This window comes from Lissotriton helveticus, chromosome 5_1 (genome assembly GCF_964261635.1).
Source record: "Lissotriton helveticus chromosome 5_1, aLisHel1.1, whole genome shotgun sequence".
Taxonomy (NCBI): domain Eukaryota; kingdom Metazoa; phylum Chordata; class Amphibia; order Caudata; family Salamandridae; genus Lissotriton; species Lissotriton helveticus.
Window position 1 is genome coordinate 539089934 of NC_136065.1, and position 22346 is coordinate 539112279.

The 22346-nt window shown below is 41.5% G+C and overlaps 1 protein-coding gene across 1 annotated transcript in view; it reads left to right on the forward strand.

The window, feature by feature from the left end:
* The window catches only part of PCDH15 (protocadherin related 15), a 2579312-nt gene that overhangs the window by 1668530 nt on the left and 888436 nt on the right, over positions 1 to 22346 (forward strand). The window contains exon 14 of the mRNA XM_078642873.1: positions 6102 to 6295. Coding sequence (XP_078498999.1) covers positions 6102 to 6295 — 194 coding nt within the window. The remainder of the gene's footprint in view (positions 1 to 6101; positions 6296 to 22346) is intronic.

Consider the following 22346-nt stretch of genomic DNA (forward strand, 5'->3'; position numbering starts at 1 on the left):
CAGTAGCGGACCGATGTGCGAATGGGGCCAAAGGCAGCGCAACAATATTTTCTGATTTGAAGACACCACAAGGCGCTGAGATGCAAGATCCGGATGGCACCGAGGTGGTGTCTAGCAAGTTGTGGCACTGGTGTGGCCATCCTACAATGGTAAAAGTCGGCGTGGGGCGCCCTGTTGGCCTGTGAGATGGTGTCAGTAGTGGACCGATGTGCGAATGGGGACAAAGGCAGCGCAACAATATTTTCTGACTGACACCACAAGGCGCTGAGATGCCAAGATCCGGATGGCACCGAGGTGATGTCTAGCAAGTTGCTGTACTGGTGTGGCCATCCTACAATGGTAAAAGTCGGCGTGGGGCGCCCTGTTGGCCTGTGAGATGGTGTCAGTTGCAGACCGATGTGCGAATGGGGCCAAAGGCAGCGCAACAATATTTTCTACAATATTTTCGGAGTAGAAAACACCACAAGGCGCTGAGATGCCAAGATCCGGATGGCACCGAGGTGATGTCTAGCAAGTTGCTGTACTGGTGTGGCCATCCTACAATGGTAAAAGTCGGCGTGGGGCGCCCTGTTGGCCTGTGAGATGGTGTCAGTTGCGGACCGATGTGCGAATGGGGCCAAAGGCAGCGCAACAATATTTTCTGTATGGAAGATACCACTAGGCGTTGAGATGCCAAGATCCGGATGGCACCGAGGTGATGTCTAGCAAGTTGCTGTACTGGTGTGGTCATCCTACAATGCTGAAACTCGGCGTGGGGCGCCCCATTAGCCTGTGAGATGGCGTCAGTAGCGGACCGATGTGTGAATGGGGCAAAGGTAGCGCAAGAATATTTTCTGAAGAGGAGACACTACAAGGGGCTGAGATTCGGTTACCACCGAGGTGATGTCTAGCAAGTTGCCGCACTGGTGTGGCCATCCTACAATACTGCTCCGAATAACGGCGTGGGGTTCCCGAAGGGGGGGGGGGAGGCGGCGTGAACGGGCCTTCCCAGGTGGAGGCTCGTCTGCTGTAGTGGGGCGCCCCTTTACCGTTTCAGTTGCCATTCAGCTGAGTTTCGGCTGCTCTTGATGCTACAGCGACAGGCGGCTGCAACAGGACTCTCAAAATGGCGGCCTGTTCTTTGGATTTGGGCCTGGTCCACTAAAATGGCCCTGGGACACCTTAGAACTCAGACGCTCAATTTTTTTTTCCTTTCCTGTACATGCAAAAAAAGGTAAATGTCCGGTACGTTACACGCTTCATCTGCCACGATGAACTCTCCAGAGGAACCGAAAAAAAATATAGTTATGGTAACTATACCATGCATCGTCATATGGAGAGTTGGCACCAATTAATTATAGTGCTGCATAAAAGAGAGATTTGGAGGAGAACCCCTGACCTGCTAGTACATTCATCAAAGAAGTGGCACTGACAGCATCAGAGGCAAGGGAAACGGTCCCAAATATTTAGAAGAACTTTGGAAAGATTAAAATGACATGTTTAGATTGTGGCAAATTAATTTCATGTGGACAGATGAGTGTTACTCTAATAAATACAGCATATGAACATCATCATAGTCGAGGGTTGGTAGAGACATTTTGACTATATCCTGGACCGGCCCGTCCTCGCCCAAAATGGCGCCGGAATAAATGGGACTCGTAACTCCTTGTTGTGTACTGGTTGCAGAACCTTGAAATCACGAGATACGTATGCAGTTTTGAAGCACATGGCGGGCGGAGACGAGAATTGATTGAATATTTCGACATCCCTATTGATATTAAGTTCTGATGTGTTATTGATTACTGTACTATTGAAAGTTCGAATTAACGTCACCCATGGTACTTGCCCGCAAATGTATATGTAGATAATTTTATTGTAACTGGCCCTGTCGTATTTTAATTATAAAATGTACGTCCACCGATTCCGTAACTGTTAGACACCTTAGTTCTTGCAACCTAATGGCCCGCCCGTTACGTTCCTCTACAGTGTAAATGTCTACTCATCATATACGATTACAGTTTGCTCCGTGGCCGGCCCACGTGGTTATAGGCTCGTATTTGTATAATGAAATTTTCACAATAAAGGTTTTTAAAAGAAAACATGGTAGTAGTATATACATTGGTAAAGTTTTTAATAATAGTCACTGTTTTAGAATCATTAAAAGGCAAGTGAAATAAAGCAGACCAATTACATGAAGGGTAAAAGGTATAATACGAAGGAACGCAGTAAAGATAAATGGTCAAGGGCTGTTGTGTTTTCTACTCCTGCAACATAAAGTGATCGATAAGAATCTCATATTCAGGCGTATCGGCGACTAAGACAGCAGGTCGACCCTCTTTTGCTCAACGGCTCCGTCATGGGACGAAGAAACGCTCTTTTTCTCGAAAAAAGAATATATTTTACTTGCAGGACAGTTGTAAATTTTCCGGGAAAGTACATTAGCCTGGAACATTATAACATATATTTAAGAAAAAATAATGTTCGGAAGTAATAAAAAGCGTAATTTTTAGGTCATATGACCAAGCCTTTCATCCTTAGAATAAGAAAAGTAAAATGAACCAATGAAAAGTTTTATTAACAAGTCACATGACTTGTTATGCTTACGTTACGCGCTGCGCGCCCCGGATGACTTCCGGATGCGCTAATGCGGCGCGTCATATGACGCATTACGCGACAACGCAGGTCCAGAATATAGTCAAAATGTCTCCACCAACCAGCGGTCGGAACACAACCCCTTTCAGCAGGCTAAATAGTTCTGTTAAATGACAACAGAAGGGACAGGCAACAAGAACCATCAGTCAAAGAGGGGAGGGCTAGTTCTTCTCTACCGGGTTACATTGGGGCGCTACCGGAACTGATCGAATTGGTAGTCTACAGTGTTTCTGGATGTTTCAGACTGAAGCTGGGGTTAGCATGAGAGCATCACCATTTCGTAGCTCCGTCGTGGCCATTCCGCAACCAATCATGGCAGCCGCTCTTTATCGTTATTTTGGGCGGGGTGGGTGGCGGAGCCGAGCTGTTTTGCAGCCATCATTGTGTGGAGTTCAGTTCATCTCACTAGTTTTGTATTTGTCATGAGGGGTTGTTCCTAATGTTTCTATTTTAGCGAGGTCAAAAAGAGATCCCATTAGTGGCCTACTGATTTTGCTCGATTCCTTTTCTTTTTTTTTTTACACGATTTTTCGTTATCTGCAAAGACTAAACAGAGTATTGCGACTCTGTGTTTGTTTGTAAATAGAGAATGAACCAAAGAGAACCAATTCTAAAACAGTAAATACTTGGATAACAATCAATCAAATGGAGAGAGAAGCAGGCACGACGTATTACAACGGGGGCAAAGGCCTGCGTTAACTACTCTTCACTATGTGCAAAGAGAGAGTACTCCTAATAGAAATGAGGGGGGGGGCACCATTCAAAGCAGATCAGTGTGCATAAACACGAAAATGTTTTCACTTACCACGTACTTGACATTCAACAGCTTATGATATTTGCTATTTGCTATTAAAAAACCATTGAAATTCACTGAAAAAACCATAGGTTATAGACCATATATAGATATGGAGTTAGTAACTCCATGGATGAGTGACAGTCTATGAGTGCATCTAAGGTTATATTAGAGTCTGAAGAGGTTCATCGTATTATCACATGAATGATGTCATCAGTGATGTGATCAGTAATGTCAAATGAGATGTCATCAGTGATGTCATCAGTGATGTCATTTGAGATGTCATCAGTGATGTCATCAGTGATGTCATTTGAGATGTCATCAGTGATGTCATCAGTGATGTCATCAGTGATGTCATCAGTGATGTCATCAGTGATGTCACTGACCATGTCATGAATGATGTAATATGTGACATGATCAGCAGTGGATTGCGGGTGCGCGATATATAGTTAGTGCAACTAACTATATATGGAATTTCAATGGTTTTGTGTGAGTAAAATAAGGTTTTTTAAATGCTAATTCCTAACTATATATGGTCTATAACCTATGGTTTTTTCAGTGAATATATATATATAGATATATATGTATATATATGTATATATATATATACACACATACAAATTGCGATTCGGTAGCAAGTTACTGAATCTCAATTACGTTGGTGTACATTAAAAAATACTTTTTATATAGTTGCAAATGGCCCACTACTGAAAATCGGACTGTTTTCAACCTCCAAAAAGTCTTTGTACTTATGGTTCTTAGTTATGATAATCTGTTACAATATCTTGGCTACAGCAAGAGCAAAGGCTAAGGGCCTTATTATGATTTTGGCGGGCTTGCAGCAGGGCCGCCATGCTGCCGCCCCACACCAAGACCACCAAAGCCATAAACAACTGCCCGCCAGAGTACAATATATTTACTCTGGCGGGCAGTTCTTTGGTGGTCCCACATCGGTTCCTTTGAAAAATGGCAGGGTCAAAGGCAGTTCCTGCAGGGCATGGACTATCAAGTCCATGCTCTGCAGGAACTGGGGGTGCATGCACCCCATGGCGCAGAGGCCATGAAAAGTGAGGCGATAAGGAAACTTCTAATTTTCTTGGTGGTGCAGCATCAGCACTGCCGGCATATTAGGGGCCTCAGACCACAGCGCCACTAGAAGGGGTCATGTATCCCTGGCAGCAGCAGTGATCCCATTGCAGTCCAACCCCCACAGTCCCAATGCAGCAGGCAGACTGCCAGTCTGGCAGTCCACAGACCGCCGCCCGACCTCGTAATAAGAGCCTAAGTAGGGTAAGCCAGAGAATCCATTTTCCTTAAGGGGATTAAGGTTTTTATTCTCTGTGATGATGCCTGTCGGTGTGCTAAAGCCACATCTGGACAATACTGTAAAACAGGATACAGTATTTACCAGGACCAGTATTGGAGCATCATTCTGAGTTCAGCACATTGAAAGGCAGGATAACAATTTATTGTGTTTTAAATTGAATAAACCACATGCAGGGAAGTAGTAACAGGCAGGCTAATTCCCACAAAACTATGGGCCAGATTTACCAAATTTTCATGCAGTGTAGCGCAGCAGCCAAAAATGCTGCACTGCATTGCGTGAAAAGGAGAGAGCAGGAAAGCAACATGCACCAAAGATATAGCAAGCGCCATCCCTCACCCTAGTGCCAGTGCAGAATTTTGCTGCACCATAGTGCAAGGGTGTGTGCATGTGTGTAGCTTAGAATTTATACTGGGGAGGGTACCCTTATTATGAAAAATACTATACCTAGACAACTTTTAAAACCATTTCCTGCTTTGTATGTGTGCTGTACAGTGCTGCACACATGCAAGGTCAGAAAAGAAAGGATAAATGAAAACATTTCTTCTTTAAGTGCCTGCTTTCAAATTGCATTCATTTTTTAAGCAAAACCCTGCCTCAAATTGTTGGTACATATGGTTTTGAATCAGGGGTGGTTGCATGGGAATGCCCATGTAACGACCCCTAGACGCTAAGTAATGCAAAGTAGGTTTTTGCACTATGTTACATTACTTTTAAGCAATTTAAAGTGCAGTAAATAACAACAAAAAATGTTGTGCTGGTTTGCGTCACTTTGATGATGCAAGCCCAGATCAAAATATTAATAAAATCTACTACTTAGATTTCTGTGTCAGGTGCAAATTCCGATTTGTGTCCATATTTAAAGTCTGTTAATGTTTACAATTTCAGAATTAGCCTTTAGGTGTCAGAACAGTCTAAACCTCAGCTGATATTTGTCACTTATTTATAGTTTTCTTCTTTTTAAAGGACTTGTCTTTTTTCTAACTCGAATCATTTACATATACATATGTCTATATATATTTTGAAAATACAGAAAATGTTTTGGTGTAGGTTTATGACGTGCTATGCACAATATTGTTTACTGAAGGAAAGATATATTAAACTTTTCCTCAAAACCTAATATTTGTTCAAAATGGCCTATTTAAGTAATATGTATGTATGATTTTGCAATTGCAGGGCCTTATTTGTACTTTAACTGATGGGATATACTGTGGCAAAATGTGGCATATATCCTATTTGCTGTATTACAAGTGCCACACTCTAAATAAGGTCCTTAGTATTTAGTGTTAAAAACACACACACTTATGAAAAATTGTGTCTCAAGTACATTTTTGTTTTGTTCTCCAAATTTAGCTCACGGCTCTGGATGCAGATGAAGGGCTGAATGGGCTGATCACATATGAAATTCTGGCTGGAGCTCAGGGAGACTTTATCATCAATAACAAAACCGGCCTTATCACCATCGCTCCAGGAATCACGCTGTCAGTTGGGCAGTCGTATGCCCTCACTGTCAGAGCATCTGACAATGCTCCTCTGACACAAAGAAGGTAATTTATGTCATAACGAACACGACTTTTAACCTTGGGTTATTATATTGGTTACATTAAAAAGACACAGGAGACATCATTTGTCCATCACTTGACGTGTGCCAGACATTTAAAGGAACCTGGCATCCATGTTTATTGCTGTGACTGAAGAAACATTTATAAGTGTAAATTGAACCTGTAAACTTGTGTTCTACATACTGTTGTGAAATCATTTTAGGAAATGTAACTAGTAACCTTTGCAGAGTAAAATATGACAAAGGGGCCAACATTTTGAAATAATGCTAACCTTGACTCAGCCATGGTAGCTTCTCCTGACCTGTGTGACATGAAACATTATGAGTAACAAACCAACAAAGCAGGAATACACTTGAAGTCATAAGAAGCTTGCACAATTAGACAAATTCAAAGTAAATGTAATTCATGTAATAATTAAGATGCAGGGGAGTACTAGAACAGTTTACAACTATTTAAAATGTCTTGCAGATAAAATAATACCATACAAAGGTGGCATTGTGGTGAAAAGGGTCCAGTGAATAAATGGGATAGCCTGAAAATAACCAAAACTGACATTGTATGGATAATGCCCCTGTAAGTCTGAATGGTGAAAGGTCTCAGGTTATTTGTGTTGAGCACTTGGGCTGTAGGATTTTCTACCATTAGTGGGTTAAGCCAGAAGGCCTTGTCTAATTACCTAACTTTAGGAAATAATCAAATGCTGGAAAGGCCCAATGCAGAATTGTTCAATTGGCAAGGGACCCTGCATTGAACTGTGTGAGCATAGATGACAGATTCAGGTAATTGGGGGAATTTAAGTTCAATCCAATTGCAATTCAGTTGGGCCGGCAGCAGGTGCTTGGGCAGCCAACAATTAATATTGATGTGGCTTATTCATCCTCTGTAAACCAGGTGCATATAGGAGTACCCTGGGACAGGGTACCTGATGAAGTCAAAGTTTCATGTAATGTCCTCAGATGTATGTAAAAACTCTGCTTAGTCAGTTCCTCTTACTTAAAGCTTCTTTAGTATCGCTATGTCCTTTGAGCAAATCTCCAATATACGTCTATTGTGGTGGCGTTGATCCCAAATGCACCAGGTTCTATTTGTAGGTGTGGCACTTGCATAAAGGTTTGACCAGACAGTGTCACCTATTGAGGCCTCAACTTGAAGTTGTTTTTATCCATTAGCAATTTAAATTGTCCTACGTTTCTATGCAGAAGATGTGGCGAGCTAAAACTTTATTAGACAGAAGGCAGTTCCTATAAAAAAGCATTGGCATTCATAGCTCTTGGCACGTTCCAAGGAATCCAATTGCATCAAAGAGGTTTCCCTCTAGTTAAGAGTTCCCTCTTGTTCCACTAATTTCTCAGATCCTAAGCATGATGACTCCCATAAGCAAATTCGAAAGAAAGCAAAGTGAGGCTGAAGTTCTCCAATGTATGTGATGAGTTGCACTTTCCTAATACATTGAGTGGATAATTTGTAGATAAAAAGGAGAAACACCGTTAAAATAGACCTAAGACAGTCTTCTGGGGCTCATCGTAGCACCAGAGGCAGACAAACCACTCCTGTTCTGAAGTTCTAGTTCACTAAGCATGTATTTGTAAAGGCAATGAATAATTTTCCAGTTAGGAGTTCATAATCTGATCAATACAAAGTCCCACAGAATTCCCATTTCACTACATTATAACGTGTTCTCCGCTCTGAAAGATTTTGAAATTAAATCCTCTACCCACATCATTCTGCATGGCAAATCTAATGTGACTCTTCAATGCCAATCTCCCCCGTCCAGTTAACTAGAGTCTACTTCGAAATCATTCTTGCTCCTACAGTTTGATCCCTGCATTATATCACACAGGGCAGCATAGAAAGAAAGTCAGGGTCAGAACCTGTAAACAATTACTCTGTTCTTCTGAGGTTGTATGTGTTTTTGGGTGATTTCCGTTTCAGAGTATGTCTGACAAAAAGCTGTTGACTCTTGCTTCTGAGATGACAGGTTGTAGTAATCCAAAATGACATCTTGTTTAAAAAGTTTCTTTGCATCTGTGTTTTTGCTCACCCTTCTTCCCTCTTCTAAGAGTTTGAAACCATAGAACTTATCAAGCCCTTGTCAGCGCCGTCTTTTGGGATGGTGCATGTCACATACTGTTATATGAAAGACACAAGAGACTCATCAGTGTTCCAAATTTCGGGGCATCTTTTACCCATACCAACATGTGAATATGTGCAGCACCTCAAGCTTGGTACTCTTTATGCCAAAATAAACGAGTTACTTCCCCAAGGGTGGGATTACATTTGATGCAGATAAGGACATCATGGTGTGAAGCCTATGTTTGAAATATCTGCAAACATTTGCAGGATCCAATGAGCAAAGTTCTCCAGCTGTTGCCACTTTGATGTCCATTTAATAAATAGGCATCAGGCTAGAACTAAATCAGAAAAATGGTACTCCGTGGATCTCAAGATACCGAAAAGAAAATGCAAAATTCTTGCGCATAAATGGAGGATGTCTAAAACTGACATAGACAGACAGTCATACAAGGGGGAAATTGAAAGTTACAACATTGCAATAAAGAATGCTAATAAGACCTGCTTCTCTAATCGCCTGTCTATGAATAGCCACTCATCCAAAGAATCATTCAAAATTGTGCAAGAGCTTTGCAATCCAGCCAGTATGTCGCAAACCCTGACTCCGTCGGATGAGGGCTGCGAGGCGATTAGTAGGGTTTTTATCGACAAGATTGAGGGGGATTAATACTTCCTCCTATGATGAGCAGCCACTTGGTGAGTTAAAACAGGAGTTTTTTAATTCCAAACCAAACACGCCAGTCCACCGTGATAGCCTCGGTCCATTTACTGAGCAAGAGGTGGAAAAAACCATGATGGAAGTTAAATCAGGATCCCCACTAGACCCCTGCCCCCATTATATTTTTTCGCGGATTGCCCCAGTTATTTGCCCTCTTGCTACCCAAGTCCTCAACCACTCATTGTGCACCGCTGTATCTCCAGAGATGTGGAAGAAAGCTACAGTAACTCCTTTGTTAAAAAAGGCAAGTACTGACGTCCATAACCCAGGGAACTATTGTCCTATATTGCAACTGCCCTTTCTGTCTAAAGTAATGGAGAAACTAGTGAACAGACAGTTAATGCAGTATCTGGAAGCTAATGAACTTCTGGATATCTCCCAGACAAGCTTCAGAACTAACAATAGTACTGAGACTACACTCTTAGCAGTATCGGAGGACATCAGATGTGTGGCAGATCAGGGAAAAGCTGTTGCATTGATATTATTGGACCTGTCCGCAGCTTTCGATACTTTTTCACACAATCTCTTGTTAAAAACACTATTCACCAGGGGCATACACTTTAAAGCATTACAATGGCTCCACTAATTTCTGACCAACCGAACGCAAACCGTACAGCTGGGTACTTTCTCTTCCACTCCATCTTCCATTAAATATGGTGTACCGCGTAGTGCATCACTGAGCCCCACTCTTTTTAATATTTATCTGTCCTCTTTGGCAGAGATATGTGGAAATGGGGCATCAGTATATGTTCCTATGCAGATGATACCCAGCTGATGGTTGCTTTAGATGGACAAGTTGACACTAGGACCAGACTTATCAGCTGCTTTAAAGAAATGGCAGCATGGATGTCGGAAAATTGTCTGAAATTAAATGCAGACAAGTCAGACATTTTATTGTTTGGGGGTGCTCATCAAGTTTGGAACACAACTTGGTGGCATTCTACCTTGGGTAAATCTCCGGCTCCCAAACAGGTGGACACAAATCTAACACACTCACCATGCAGAATCATGTACATGCACTCTGTGGGAAAAGCTTCGCTATCCCAAAAATATTAAAGAGAACATTCCAGTGGATCCCGCTGGAGTGTAGAAAAACCCTGGTTCAGGCACTGCTTATTAGTAGGCTGGATTATGGGAATGCTCTTTTTGTCGGCATGGCGGACTACCTGTTTTCCCGACTCCAGCTGGTCCAGAATGCGCTGGCTAAAGCAGTATGTAATATGAAGAAGTATAGCTCAGCCTCGGAATGCATGAATACCATACACTGGCCCCCCTATGAGACAGAGGGCCATGTTTAAATTATTGTGTCCTGCACACAAGGCCCTGCATCAGGCTGGACCAAAAATTCTCCAAGGCAGAGTCAAGTTCTATCTTCCAAATCGGAATTTGCAAACATGCCATCTGGCCAAGGCAACCACTAAGCGCATTAAAAATTTTAAATTAGGGGGCTGCTCCTTTTCTTATTTGGCGGCAAAATCTTGGATCGAACTTCCAGCTGAACTAAAACTTATCAATTGCCACCCACTATTCAGGAAAAAGCTGAAAACACACCTATTTCCCATAGCCTGATAAGTTATAAAATCTCCATCATTACTGTATTTTTCAACTGTAAAGGGACGTCCGTTAGCTCCGTGATATCCATTCGGATGAATGTTGCGCTTTATAAATTAATAATTAAATAAATTATGTTTGAGTTTGCTACTCACAAGAATTTAAGCAGGTCATCTCATGTATACTCAGCACAACAGAGTGTTAAAAAACAAGTTGCTGCTACTAGATTTCTCAACATGTATTTTGGTTCACTGTGCTGATGATGGCAATATTTGTTGATGCCACATTGGCAGGCCATCAAATTAATCAAGTTGTATCCAGGTTTTCATATTTTCCTCTCACTTTGTCAACAAATTCTCTTGCTGTGAGATTTTGCAGATTCATTCCTGTTTTGAGAATGTGATTTACAGCAGGAGAGAGCCCTTGAAAAGTCACTCTCGAATAGTAGAAGAAATATATTGAGACTACACTGGTGAAATCTGTGATCTTCTGAATATAGTCTAGTCGATCTGTACTCGGCTGCTGGTATTTGTACCGGCCGGTCATTATATCTACCACCTAATCCAGTAGGAAGGATATGCGTAAAACAGCGAGCTTTTAAACTTTTCTCCCACACACCTCCTTTCATTTCTTTCATTTGAGAAAGATCAATAGCATCACCAATAATCTCTTTAGAATGCAGAGGACGAATACTGTAGTGTTCATAAATTTCTTCTGATCTGTATCAATCCGTCTTTTCAATCTGACCTCTTGAAGATGATGTGTCATTCTCCACATGTGTTATCTTGAAAAAGATCTATATTTTTATAACAAATATTATTTTCTACCAGATATGATGTTGCTTTTTGAAATTTACTAACATCCACCAACTTATGCCATATTTTTTTGCTCTTGGTAGGGAGGTCAGTTAGAAGTAACTTCCCTGGCTCCATATGAACTATACCTTGGAATGGATGTATACATTGTATAAGAATTGATTCATACACAATTAAATCATGAAGTTTCTGTGGAACGCAAACTAGCTCTAACTTGTTATGCACTGCTCTAGTTGGCAATGTATTATCCTCTACTTATTATAACAGTATTTACATATAATTTGTTGTGTGGAACAATCAAACCATTCCTCTACTAATAAATAAGCTACAAATTCTTGCCACTTATCTCTGTTGTCCTCTACAGTTTTCGATGACACAATAGCATAACGAGTTTGACTTTTGTAGTGAGTATGTCAACATCTTATACAAACATAGGGGCACATTACGATCACGGACGGACTTGCGTCCGTCCGCGAGCCCTGAGTAGGAGGGAACGTCCGCATGTGCTGCGGTGTTCCCTCCTGTGCAATTAGGATGTGACCGCCACCCTGGCGGTCACATCCTCTATTTTTAACATTGCGGCGGGTGCGGCTTCAAGCTGCACTCGCCGCAATGCTAAAAACGCATGCATTGCAAAAAACGCATGCATTGCATTTACATGCACAAAGCGGCAGGCACCGCGCTCTGCCTGCCGTTTTCTGCATGTAAATGCAGGGGGGTACCATAGGTACCCCCCACGTGCACCCCCACCTCCCTTCTCCCAGGGGGCCTGCAACGGGCCCCCGAAGTGAAGATCCGTATGCTTTTCCACGGCAGAGAACCCGCCGCGGAAAAGCATGTCTGGGAAGCTATCCTAATATGTCTGGCGGTGTCTGAGAGACACTGCCACCATATTAGAGCTTTTCCGCCACGGTTGTAAGCCGACCGCGGCGGAAAAGCGGCGGACTGAAACCAAGACCCACCAGCCATCCTAATGTGGCGGTGGGTCTTTGGTGGGTCCGCAGCGGATTTTCCGCATCCTCCGGGCCGGCGGAAGCCACCGCCGGCCCGGAGGATGCGGAAAATCCGCGATCCTAATCGACCCCAAAGTTCAGGTTGTCTGAACAGATTGTGTTACACTTTTTAATCTCTTCTTGAAAGTTATCAACAATAATAAATGTGTCCTGTTCCGCCACACTTGCAGATAGAAAGTCCTAATTTTCCTTCAAAAGTCTGAAACAGAAAATCAGGCTTTTAGGTAAAATTTAGATCAATGCAAACTAAGAAAGTATCCTAATTTACAGGGACAGTCACTAGCATGTATATCAAAGAGAGTGTGCAGATGCACCTTGCTTCACTCTCGAAGGTTAACTGTAGACCACTATGAAATGTAAATATTAGTTAGGAGGCTGTACTATGTTAAAGTTCCTGCCCTATGTTTAGGATAAATGAATAAAGCTCTTGTGTATGGTACAGTAGCAGAGGTAGAAAACGTTTGTGATGATGCTCAGTTTTGTTTCTTTGTTCCTGAAGAGGAGTGTAGGGAAAAATGACATTACAAAGCTCTCAATATATCAATTGATTCCTACGAACACTACAGATACTGCTACAGTTCCATTTATATACAAGGTCCTGTCTACACCCTCCCTGTACCGCTTTAGCTATCACTTCTTCTAAATTCCTAGCTACCGTCACTTCTTTTGGAGTAAGACTACCATCCTTCATGTCATAACAACATCCAGATTCGTCAACTGAATGCACTAATGTGTTCTATTGGCAGTAGCTTTCTCCATTAAAGAAAGGTTCTGTACTAGAAGTATGCCTCAATTCACCACTGAAAATTATGAAAAAGTTACTTTTATGGACAAGTCTTTTTTTGTCTTCTTTTCCTCATAAGCACCACTATTTTATCCAGTGTCCTCATTCTGTTTAGAATGAAAATAAATAGCTTCCTCTTGAGAGCAAAGGCCTTATCGACTACACACTCAATATGTACCTTTTTTTCGACTGCCTCGCTTCCTATTTTATACTTCTTCATAGTTCTTATTAGATTGTATATTACTATACTACGGAACATTCTAACTCTGATTTTGGTAAACTACTTCTGTCTCCTGGTTAATTTCTCTCCTTTTTTGTTTGATTTTTTACTCTTCATCTCATTTGCTTTTTCTCCTTTCTTAGTTGATCTCAAACTTTGTTTTTTATTTACTTGATTTAGCTGCCTTCCCAGTTGTCCACAAACAATTTAAAGAAATGTCTGTGTTCTGTTACAAGAAGCTTATTTCTCCTTCGCGATCTTCTCCACATTTTGCGCCTTTGTTTCTCAGTTATGATGATATGGTATCCTTACTGCTGTTTCTTTCTTCTCTGACTTTTTAGTGGCATGATAACTGTCTGTATGTAACTAGAAACTTAAAAAAAGTACATTTACCTTTTAATTATATACAATCATATTACATATTTTAGGTTTTTAATTGTCAAGAAAAAAACAGTTATCTTATTACAATAAAGCTGACATTGCTATATTAATATTCATGTTGACGTCTGTGTGTCAGTGTATGCAATACTCTTATTGAGTATGCTACCATATATATTACTGTGCTGCTGTGTATTGACCCACGTTTAAAGGACTTCTTGTCTGGATGAGAGACCAAGGTGTGTCAGTACTTAACTAGATATCTGAGTGAGTGTACGAGTTGAGCTGTAGAAGTGCTTTCAGATGTTTAAGTGAGTGTACCAGTATATGACTGTCTGTTTTAGTAAGTCTATGGCTCTGTAAATGTGTATGCATTTGGCTGAATAAATCCCTCTGTTCCAGTGTTAGGGGTGTGTTATGTGCACTAAAACATGGGTTTAAGACTTGATCAGTAGCTTTTACATCCTAATAGAAGCCAACCGTGAAAGTGCACAGACAGGGTTGGTAGGCCTCACCTATCTTCAAAGGACAATATTAATGCATGACAAGTTGTTGCCACTACTTGCCTAGATATCTCAGTGACTGTAGGAGTCCACCTATAGCAGTGCCATGAGATATTAAAATAAATGTGCTGGTATGTGATTGTTTCAGTACTTGTATGGCTTACTAAATAGTTATGTACAAGGCAAAACAAATACCCCAGTACGTGTTTGGGATTACAGGGGTATGTAGGTGTGTCTGCAACTGCCTTTGATACTGCTGCATACAAAGGCAGTTTCTAAGTATGTGAGTGAAACTTTGCTTTGGGACATTATCCTTGGCCGGGCTTAGCTCCGCCAAAAGCTATCTGTTTGAGCCACGATATCCAGCCGGGCTTAGCTCCCCTACACGCCACACGCCGCCTGTCAGGACTACATCCCCCAGCAATACCGCTCGCGGCGAGGACGCCGCAGACGCTATCACCAGGTGCCAGGAGGCGCATAAAGGCCTGCTTGGATCCTCGTCCCACGGGACGCGCGCAGGACGCACCGGGAGAAGCCCGGGACAATGGTGGGACCGTCTGTGGCCGTCCGGGGCCAGACGAGGCCGGATTGGGCCACCCCCCTAACTTTCCTCATCGTGGCCTTGGACTCAAACTTAGCTAAGTGACTTTGAAAGTTATTAGGTAGTTTCCCCTTTTTATCCATTAATGTGGGAGTAATACTCTATCTTGCCACCCATATATTGCATGTATTCGTTCTGGTTGTAAAATTGTACTGTTGTTTTGCTACTGTTATTCTAATCCCCGTGGCGATTTCTAATGGCGCTTAACGCAGGAAAGGGGAGGAAAATTGTGCCATGTAGCATTGGAGGGACAGTCACTGGAACCCTGGACCAGTTTATTACGAGAGCTGCAGTCGTCCTAGAACGCGAAATAGCGTTAACGGAAAAAAGATTATCATTAGAGCCCATTTTTTCTAAAAGATCTTCGCTGGGCACGATTAGAGAAGCCGTAACACCTGAGCAGGCATCAGTGTATCAACAACAGAGTCAGCTGGTTCTGATGGGTCCGTTGTTTGTACCTCAGTAAACTCTACCAGGGATAGCACAGCAACCTTAGGAAATAGGCAGGGAGAGACGAGTACTCATACCACACCTAGTACTTTGCTTGATCAAAGATCTAAAAGAGATAAAGATATAGATATTGATTTACTCAAGAAGTCTGGGAAAAGAAAGCGTGGGGGGGCGCACAAAAGGGTAAATGCCCAAAAGTTATTAAAACCACTATGACTATTAATTCAGGGGGGAATATGGGTAAGCCCACTCAAGTATCAGCTAGTAATGTGCCCCCTAATAAAGATCAAGGCAAACAAACACTTGAGCTCCCACAAAGCCCCCCAATGGTAACTCAAATTCCTGATGGTCTCCTGGGACATATCGAACATCTAATCAATTCACTGATGTTACCCCTATTTGAAAGAATAAAATTAATTAATGAAAATTTGGGGAAACTCGAAAGTACTGTTACGGCCAACTTAAACACTTTCAGAAAAGCATTGGGTACCATAATGGACTCTGACTGCATTGCGCAAGAAAGAATAGTCCTAAAACTTAACGGTACTCCAATCGGTATCCCACATGAAAAACAATCTAGTTTGAATGAGCAATCAAAAGATATTGATAATGGGGGTATCACTAAGGTAAAAAAGACAAAACAATCTAGTGGGGTTGGAGTAGAAGCATCTGGAAGGAAGGCTAGAAGGAAGCTGGCTACCCCAAAACTAGTTGGAGATGTAACTAATAAAGGGAAAGAGGATTTAGGCCCAGAGTGTGGAAAAAAGAGGCATCCATGTATTGATTTACCCCCGGACTCTGCCTCATATACCGTGATATTGACAGGGGTGCCAGAGATCCAACAGGATAAATTAGAAACCCACAGGGAATTGAAAAATAAAGTAATCTTCTGGCTTAATAGCAATAGATCACTTCCGGGCTATACAAACGCGGAAACTTTGCATGTTAGAAGGGTGAGCTGGTTGGGACGCAGACGCAAGGATCAGGAGGGGGACTGTATAATTGTGAACTTCAGAGATCCCAGGGTGGTTAGATTCATATGCGAGGGGAAAGTACATAGCGGGGAGGGTGGGATCCAAACATTTGATTTGAGCTATTTCCATCCTCGCTCAACGTTTGGTATCCCACTCTTTTTCCGAAATATGATAGATATGCCAAATAGACGACCAAACATGGTAGATAGGTCAGAGTTCTGCCTTCCCCTATTCAATCGATTCGAGACACTGCATGGATTGGAGGGAGTCGATTGACTGGGTTGTAGTATAACAGGTACGAACCTAGATTTTCCAAGGGGTAACGATAGTATAAACCAAGATAAGGCAATCTACAGAGACAGTAACAGTAGGGAGGAACCTGAAATAGATACTGAGGTCACCGTTAAAGACTGTCTTGGAAGTGCGGTTTACAATCACAATAACCTGAGCATCTTGACAGTAGATAACTTAGGTACTCTTGATTCCAGTGTCATGGAGGAAGCAATATTTAAAGAAAGATCTTGGTCAATTACTGTTCTGGAATGTTGCGGCCTCAAAACGAAACTTTCTACTCTGTCATGGTTGAATGCGATTAAAGATTACAATATTTTAAGTCTACAAGAGACTTGAGTGATATAAGCCCCGCATATTTGCGGTTTTAAGACTTTTCACTCACCAGCAATTCCCTCTCTTTATGGTAGGGCAAAAGGAGGTCAGTGTTCCTATGTGTCTAACTTGTTATGGTGCTGTAAGATTGAGATGGTTGTTAACAACCAATACTACCATCTAATTAGGATTGTGGTTGAAAAAGATCAATGTCTTGGTGGATGCCCTTGAACAAACATTCTTAAATCTGGGTAAAGATATCAAAAGCCAGATGGAAGGGAGGGTAAAATCAGTTTGTGTAATCTGGGGAGGGGATTTTAATTGCCCCCTATGTAAACATGGGGAACAGGGCACTTGTGGTTTAATGCTAGATAAGGAGACTAGCCTAAGCCATTTTGAGCACACTGCTTGTGGGAATTACATAAATGAGATTATTTTTTCCTGTGAATTGGACTTCGCAAATAAAATTAGTAAGAGCGAGGTCCCGTTCCGTCCGACCTTTAATGGCAGAGGTGTAAATTCCATCATAGATTTTGTATTGATGTCATCGCGATATGGTGGGGAGGTGCTAGAATTCAAAACTCTTGATAATCCCTTGAGCGATCATTTCCCCCTAAGCCTGGAGATTACAAAATTAGGTAAAGACCCCCCTAAAATAAGTGCCCCAAATAAGGAAGTGTGAGACATAGTTCTCAATCGGCAGAATGGATATACCCCTAAATGGAATAAAATAGTACCTGAAGACCTTTTGAATAAGGTGATTAAAGAACGTAATTTTAATATTTTAGCATGTCTTGAGGACAATGCAGATGATTCGGTTATCCTGTCTAATTTTAAAATTATAACTGAAAATATCAAAAATGCCCTGTGGGTAGAGACAAAAAATCCTAAGGTTAAGCAATCGAGCTGGTTTGATTCAGCCTGTAGCAAGACTTGTTCCAAGCTGAAGCGCTCTTTGAATGCCCCGATTCGTGATACGGATATTGTAAAAAAGCTAAGAAAGGAGTATAAGATAAATCTCAAATTAAGGAAAGATATTATAAAAAAGGAAGCATGGGATGCGCTGTGCGAGGCATCGCAGAACAAGGATTCGGCTGCCTTTTGGAAGGTGGTAAATGCTCCCCTTTTTGAAGACAAAACAAAGGCTAGGCTCGAGATAGCCATCTCTGAAGCTGAATGGGTCAAACACTACGAAGAACTTTATAGTGTTAAAACTAACTATGATCCAGCCCCTAATGATAACACCGAGAGGCCTGAGTTGGCACAGAGTAGGGCTAAGCTAGAACTAGGAATTGCACTGAGTGTAGTAAACTTGAGTATAAGAGACAGTGCTGGAGGTAAAGCGCCAGGCCCCAATGGCGTTCCAGTTGATTTTTTTTAAAGCAACATGGATCTTTGGGGCCCGCTGCTTACACAACTTTTTAATGCATCCTGCTCCTATGGGCTATTATACTCATGGTGCGAGTCAATAATAGTTCCTATTTGTAAAAATATTGGGCAGGGTAATTTTAAATAGACTGCAATTATGGGCTGATGAAACTTCTGTAATAAGTGACCTTCAATACGGTTTTAGAAAGGGGCTAGGTACCATTGACCAATGTCTTAATCTGCATCTTCTATTAGAAAAGTATGCAAAAGTAAAGGGTGGTCGAGTGTTTTTAACATTCGTTGACTTAACGTCAGCTTTTGACTGTGTCACCCATTCTAAGCTATGATTGGTCCTTCGGAACCTAGGAGTGGTGGAAGGCATAATAATTTTTCTTAGGGAACTTTACAAGGGGGCTTCAGCGTGGGTTAGGTATGGAACCAACGGAGAATGTACTAATCGATTCTCTATATCAAGAGGAGTGCAGGGGTATGGGGTATGTAAACACAAAAAGCCTACAAGTAGTAGAGAATAACTTCTTAAAATCCCTACTGGCTGTACCGCATAGTGTATCAGCCTACGTCAGTCACGCTGAGTTAGGGGTACCGTACATAGAGGATATTATTAAGGTTGCCCTGGTTCTATTGTGGCATAGGATTTGGTCAACTGAGGAATGTGTGTTCAGTCGCTCTATTTTAAAGGATGTTATGGGTCTTGAGAATGCTGGGAGGGTCGCATGGTTAGTCTATGTGAGATCTTTCAATATTAAGATAGGGCATAGGGTATAATATGAGGATCCCCCATCTGTGTGTGAAATAGCTAGGAAATTACTCAAAGACACATGTATGAGTCATCTGTGCGACTCAAGACTTAAATCAGAAATGGTAAAGAAAACTGTAGTTGCACATCAACTGATTATGATTTCCGATCACATGCAACCATACATTAAGTTAAAGATGAGCGATTTTGAAAGGTTTTTACTGACTCCTTTTAGACTAAATCTGTCATACCGCTTCCTTAGCTTCCCTGTAGTGAATATCTGGATGAAGCAACTGATTAAATGTCCTTGCTACGATTCCTCAGAGCAGTCAGACATACATATCCTTTTTTCTGTAAATTTTATACTACCCCCAGGAAAAAATTAATTGTACCCCTGTTGAAAATCATGGAATGTACCCAGTGTCACCCTGCATTTTTACAACTGCAAAAATTGGATAACATTTTAACTATTGCACACTTGTCTGCTTTTTTTAAAATTTGTTTTTAGATTTCGGAAGACTATTATTTAAATAAATTAATTAAGATGGATTATTTTATATTTTTTTTATGAACTATGTATGAATATCTGTTTTGTGATGAATTTTATGTACTTTTATGGTTGTTCTTATCTGATAACCGAATAAAGTTAAACTTGACTTAAGTATGTGAGTGAATGTGTAAGTCCCTCTGTCGCTCTGTAACTGGTGAGAAAGAGGTTTTATGCTTTGAAAGCATGTATGTTAGTTGTATTATGAGTGGTATACTCTCTGTAGTGCTTATCATAGCGGTCTCCAAGTATATGAGTGACTCACTAAAACTCACAAGGACATCTCTCAATCTTTTAATGCAAAGCACTGTGCTTTATGGAATACCTACATCGTATGTCAGAGGTGAGTTATGTGTACTAAAACATGGATTCAAGACTTGACAAACTAATTTTACATGCCAAGTGAAGTGAAGTGATAGTAAACAGACAAGCTCTGCACTAGTAGGCCAGACCCATGTTTACAGGACTATTTGTCTGGATGGATGACAAAGTTGTGCCTCTACTTTGCCAAGATACCTGAGTGAGTATAGGAATCCAGCTATAGCAGTGCAATTCGATGATTAAGAAAATGTGCTGGTACGTAACTGTCTATTTTAGTACCACTATGTGTCTCTAAATGTGTGTATAAGTGGATGAATGAATACCTCAGTGCCTTTGTTAGGGATTAGAGGAGTACATAGGTGTGGCTGCAACTGCCTTTTAAACTCCTACATACATAAGTAGTTTCTGAATATGTGAGTGAATGTATAAGTCACTCCATCGCTCCGTGACTGGGTGAGAGAGGCTCTATGATTTGAAAACATGTATGTCGGTTGCATTATGGGTGGTATACTCTGTCTAGTGCTTGGCATACAGGTCTATGTTATGTTATGTTATATACATAACATAACATAAGTGCAGCAGTTACCCGGGGTTGTCCTGGTGCTGGCTACTGCCCTCTGGGCTCAGGTTATTATGGAGATGCTGTGTTAAAAAGCTTGTTTTTTTCAGAATGCCAAAAGGTCAATGACATTCCTAAGATGGCAGGGAAGGTCATTCCGGACCTTTGCTGCACAAGTGATGAAGCTTCTCCCTCTCCGCTTAGCTTTTATAATGGGGGTTACTGTCACCAGCTTAACTCCTAGTGAGCGCAGGGTTCTTTTAAGGGTATACCATTGAAACCGCCGTTTCAGGGATTCTGGTCCTAGTCCTTGTAGGGCCTTGAAAACGGAGCATAGTGATTTGAAATGCCCCTGTTTTCTGACTGGTAGCAAATTAACTCTTTTGATTTCCTTGGAGACTAAGACAAATTTTGGTGTGCTCTTAAGAAGTTGCTGCCGCATTTTGCAGAATTTGTAGTTTGTTTAAATATCGTTCTTGAATATTTAGGAAGAGGCTGTCACAATAATCCAACCTTGATAAGATAAGAGATGTGATGACAGTACATTGACTGTCTTCTGGCAGGAACAGCTTTATATTTTTAATCATTCTACAAGAATGAAAAGTGGCTGAGGCAAAGGCATTTTTTTTATCACCAAAGTTTAGTTTGTCATCCACTATGACTCCTAGGTTTTTAGATTTCCTAGTGGGTTTGGGGAGAGTGTCCATTTCTTCAGGGGTCCAGAAGTTGGCATTGTTTCCAAACATAATGATCTCGGTATTGCTTGAGTTAGACTTCAGGCAATTCTGTGTCATCCAGATCTTAGTTGCTTCCATTCAGTCGTGACACCTCTTACTCTTTCGTGATTCAAACCTTGGCTCTGTGCTATGCCCTCCTCTGAACCCAAATTGAGTAGGATTTAAAGTCTTCTTTTCATTAAGAAAGGCACTAAGCTGAGAGGTCATTGGTATCTCTACCAATTTTGCCGGCAGTGAAAGGCAAGAAATTGGCCGAAAAGTATTGGGATCTTTGGGATCTAAATTGTGTTTTTTCAGCAATGGAAGTAATGAAGCTAGTTCCAGGTTTTGGGGAAGTGCCCTGATTCAAACATAGCATTAAACAGGGAGGTAAGTGATGTGGCAATAGGTTCCGGGGCTAATTTAATCACTGAGACTGGGCAGGGGTCATAGGGAAAGCCTGATCTGACTGATGTAAGAAGAATTTTTGTATCATTTGTTGATAGTGAAGCGAATATATCCAAAGTGGAAGGGAGGCCCTCAATTGAGTCTTCCATCCCTCCTGACGGGGAGAGGTTAAAGGTGCATGAGTAACTTACTAAAACTCAAAAGCATATCTCTCAATCTTTTAAGCACAAAAAATAGTGCTTTAAGGCATATCTACAGCATAGCTCAGCAGTGAGGTATGTGTATTAAAATATGGATTTAAGCCTTAACAAACAGCGTTTACATTCCAAGTGAAGCTGACAGCGGGAGTGGACAGACAGGGTCTCTACTAGCAGGCATGGCCCATTTTTAAAGGACAATTTGTCTGGATGGGTGATGAGGTTGTGTCACGGCTTGCCCAGATCACATTGTCCCACATCGTCTGACAACACAGCCTCAACATCGTATCCTATGCCGATGACACCCAGCTCATCCTTTCCCTCACCAAAGACCCCACCACCGCCAGACTAAACTTCCAGAAGGGAATGTATGACTACACAGTCTGGATGAAAAACAGCTGCCTAAAACTCAACCCCAACAAAACAGAAGTACTCATCCTCGGAACCTCCCTTTCAGCATGGGACAATATCTGGTGGCCA